This window comes from Portunus trituberculatus, chromosome 7 (assembly GCF_017591435.1).
Source record: "Portunus trituberculatus isolate SZX2019 chromosome 7, ASM1759143v1, whole genome shotgun sequence".
Lineage (NCBI taxonomy): Eukaryota > Metazoa > Arthropoda > Malacostraca > Decapoda > Portunidae > Portunus > Portunus trituberculatus.
In genome coordinates this window covers 5,416,544-5,419,043 of record NC_059261.1, presented here as the reverse complement: position 1 = coordinate 5,419,043, position 2,500 = coordinate 5,416,544, and the positions used below count along the sequence as shown (strand labels likewise).

The 2,500-nt window shown below is 60.7% G+C and overlaps 1 protein-coding gene across 1 annotated transcript in view; it reads left to right on the top strand.

Moving 5' to 3' along the window:
• Nucleotides 1–2,500, top strand: part of LOC123519533 (delta-like protein B) — a 107,231-nt gene that overhangs the window by 103,465 nt on the left and 1,266 nt on the right. The window contains 1 exon segment of the mRNA XM_045280936.1: nt 1,097–2,500. This exon segment is cut by the window's right edge and continues 150 nt beyond it. Coding sequence (XP_045136871.1) covers nt 1,097–2,500 — 1,404 coding nt within the window.

The window sequence follows — 2,500 nt, the reverse complement described above, 5'->3', positions numbered from 1 at the left end:
AACTATTTGGTGATTTTATACAGCTTCAGAAACTCATGTGGGAGATTAAAATAGTGAAGACTCTGGCTCATTAATCTTCTGCCCTCCATAGACCCTTCCTGTGTCAATAAAATCCTTCAGTCATACACAAAATGGTATAAATGCGTCCCAGTACTGAAGAGGTTAAAAACGCCCTGTTCTCGAGGCTACAGAGATGACCAGTCGGGTTCTCAAGACTGTAGGGCGTGTTCTGAGGGGCCTGGAGCTCTGTAGGGGTGAAATTAGAGGGTTGGTTAGGTGTATATGGGATAGGTGATGTAGTGGTGGTGGTGGTGGTGGTGGTGGTGGTGGTGATGGTTAGTGGTATCAGAATCTTATCTCTTCTCGGTGTAGGAGAGATAGCAGTTAATTTGGTGGTAGTGGAAGTAGTCATGTGTTAGGTGATAATTAGCGGCAGTGGTGGTGGTGTTAGGCCTACTCCCATGCACGCACACACACACACACACACACACACACACACACACACACACACACACACACACACACACACAGTAGGAGGTTGTTCTCAGTTTGTCTTTGGAGAGAAAACAACTACTACTTTCCTCCTCCTCCTCCTCCTCCTCCTCCTCCTCCTCCTCCTCCTCCTCCTCCTCCCAGTGTTGTCTTACCGCTTCCCATTACTATAATAGAAGAGGAAGACTAATAGGGCTGCCCAGGGAGGAAGAGGAGGAGGAGGTGGAGGGGGGAGAGGAAGAACTAGGTGAGAGGGGTGGACGTGGTCAAGGATGGAGGAGGAAGAGGAGGAGGAGGAGAGTGGCTCAAATATCACTTCCTCACGAATATTGGTGGTGGTGATGGTGGTGAAGCCCCTCCACCACCACCGCCACCACCGCCGGGCCATAAGCTGATGGTGGTTGCGGCGGGGCGGGGGAGGGTGGAAGGGGAGGGCAGCGGTGGGGTAACACCTGGGCTGCATTAGCGGTGGCGGGAGGGGGTCCAGCTGGCGTGATGGGAGGTGAGGGGGCGTGAACTAGCGTGGTGTGTGTGTGTGTGTGTGTGTGTGTGTGTGTGTGTGTGTTGTGTTGTGTTGCTGACTGGGTGTTTTGTTTTGTTGCAGTTGCCTGAACGGGTGGCAGGGGCCTAACTGTGACCAGTGCAAGAAGTACCCCGGGTGTCTGCACGGGAGCTGCGACATGCCGTGGCAGTGCAACTGTGACGAGGGTTGGGGCGGCCTGTTCTGCAACCAGGACCTCCACTACTGCACCAACCACCGACCCTGCAAGAACGGCGCCACCTGCTTCAACACGGCGCCCGGCTCCTATTCCTGCGAGTGTCCGCCGGGCTTCTCCGGCACCAACTGTGAGATCATCAACGACACGTGCGCCACCACGCCCTGCAGGAACGGCGGCACGTGCCTCGACACGGGCGACGACAACTTCGTGTGCCAGTGTCCCTCGGGCTACACGGGCCAGTACTGCCAGATCTCCGGCCAGTCCTGCGCGGACCGCCCCTGCCAGCACGGCGCCACCTGCACGGACACCAACACGGGCTACCACTGCCTCTGCCGCGCCGGATTCGAAGGAACAAATTGCGAGCGTGCCGTGAACGAGTGTGCCTCGGACCCGTGCCTCAACGGCGGCTCGTGCGTGGACGAGCACGACGGCTTCCAGTGCGTGTGTCCCGTGGGCTACACCGGCCCGCGCTGCCAGACCAACATTGACGACTGTGCCCACCGCCCCTGCCTCAACGGCGGCACGTGCGTCGACGCCCTCGACTCGTACGTGTGCCGCTGCGTGCCGGGCTTCGTGGGCAAGCTGTGCCAGACCAATGTGGATGACTGCCGCGGCAAGCCCTGCGCTAACGGCGGCCTGTGTCTCGATCGCGTCAACGACTTCCAGTGCCAGTGCCAGGCCGGCTGGGGCGGCAGGCAGTGCACGGAGCGCGTGTCCGTGCCGCCTTCACCCTGCGCCTCGGGACCTTGCAAGAACGGCGGTTACTGCCAGGAGGCGGCGGAGTTGGCGGCGGGCTACCGCTGCTCCTGCCCCCACGGCGTGGGCGGGCCACAGTGCACCATCGCCACGGTTGTGGCGGGCGGCGTGGCGCGACCCAGCCCTGAGGCGGAGGCCATGTCGGCGGGCCAGGTGGTGCTGGTGGTGGTGTTCAGCACCGCCGTGCCCGTGCTGGTGGTGGTGTCGGTGTTGGTGATCGTGTGCATGAAGCGGAAGCGCGTGCGTGACCGCGCACGTCAGGACGAGGAGGCGCGGCGTCAGAACGAGCAGAACATGGTGCACAACGCCGTGAACGCCATCAACAACAAGTGTCTGGAGGACCACATGATCTTCAACTCCCTCGACTTCCCCATCAAGAAACCCCTCAACACCGCGCCGCCGCCCCCCGCCCCCCTGCACCACCCACACCACGCCCACCACCACCACCACCACCTCCACCACCATGACCACGACTACAAGAAGTCCGCGGAGAACGCCTACTCCGCCGTGCCCACGCGCAGCAGCAAGACGCT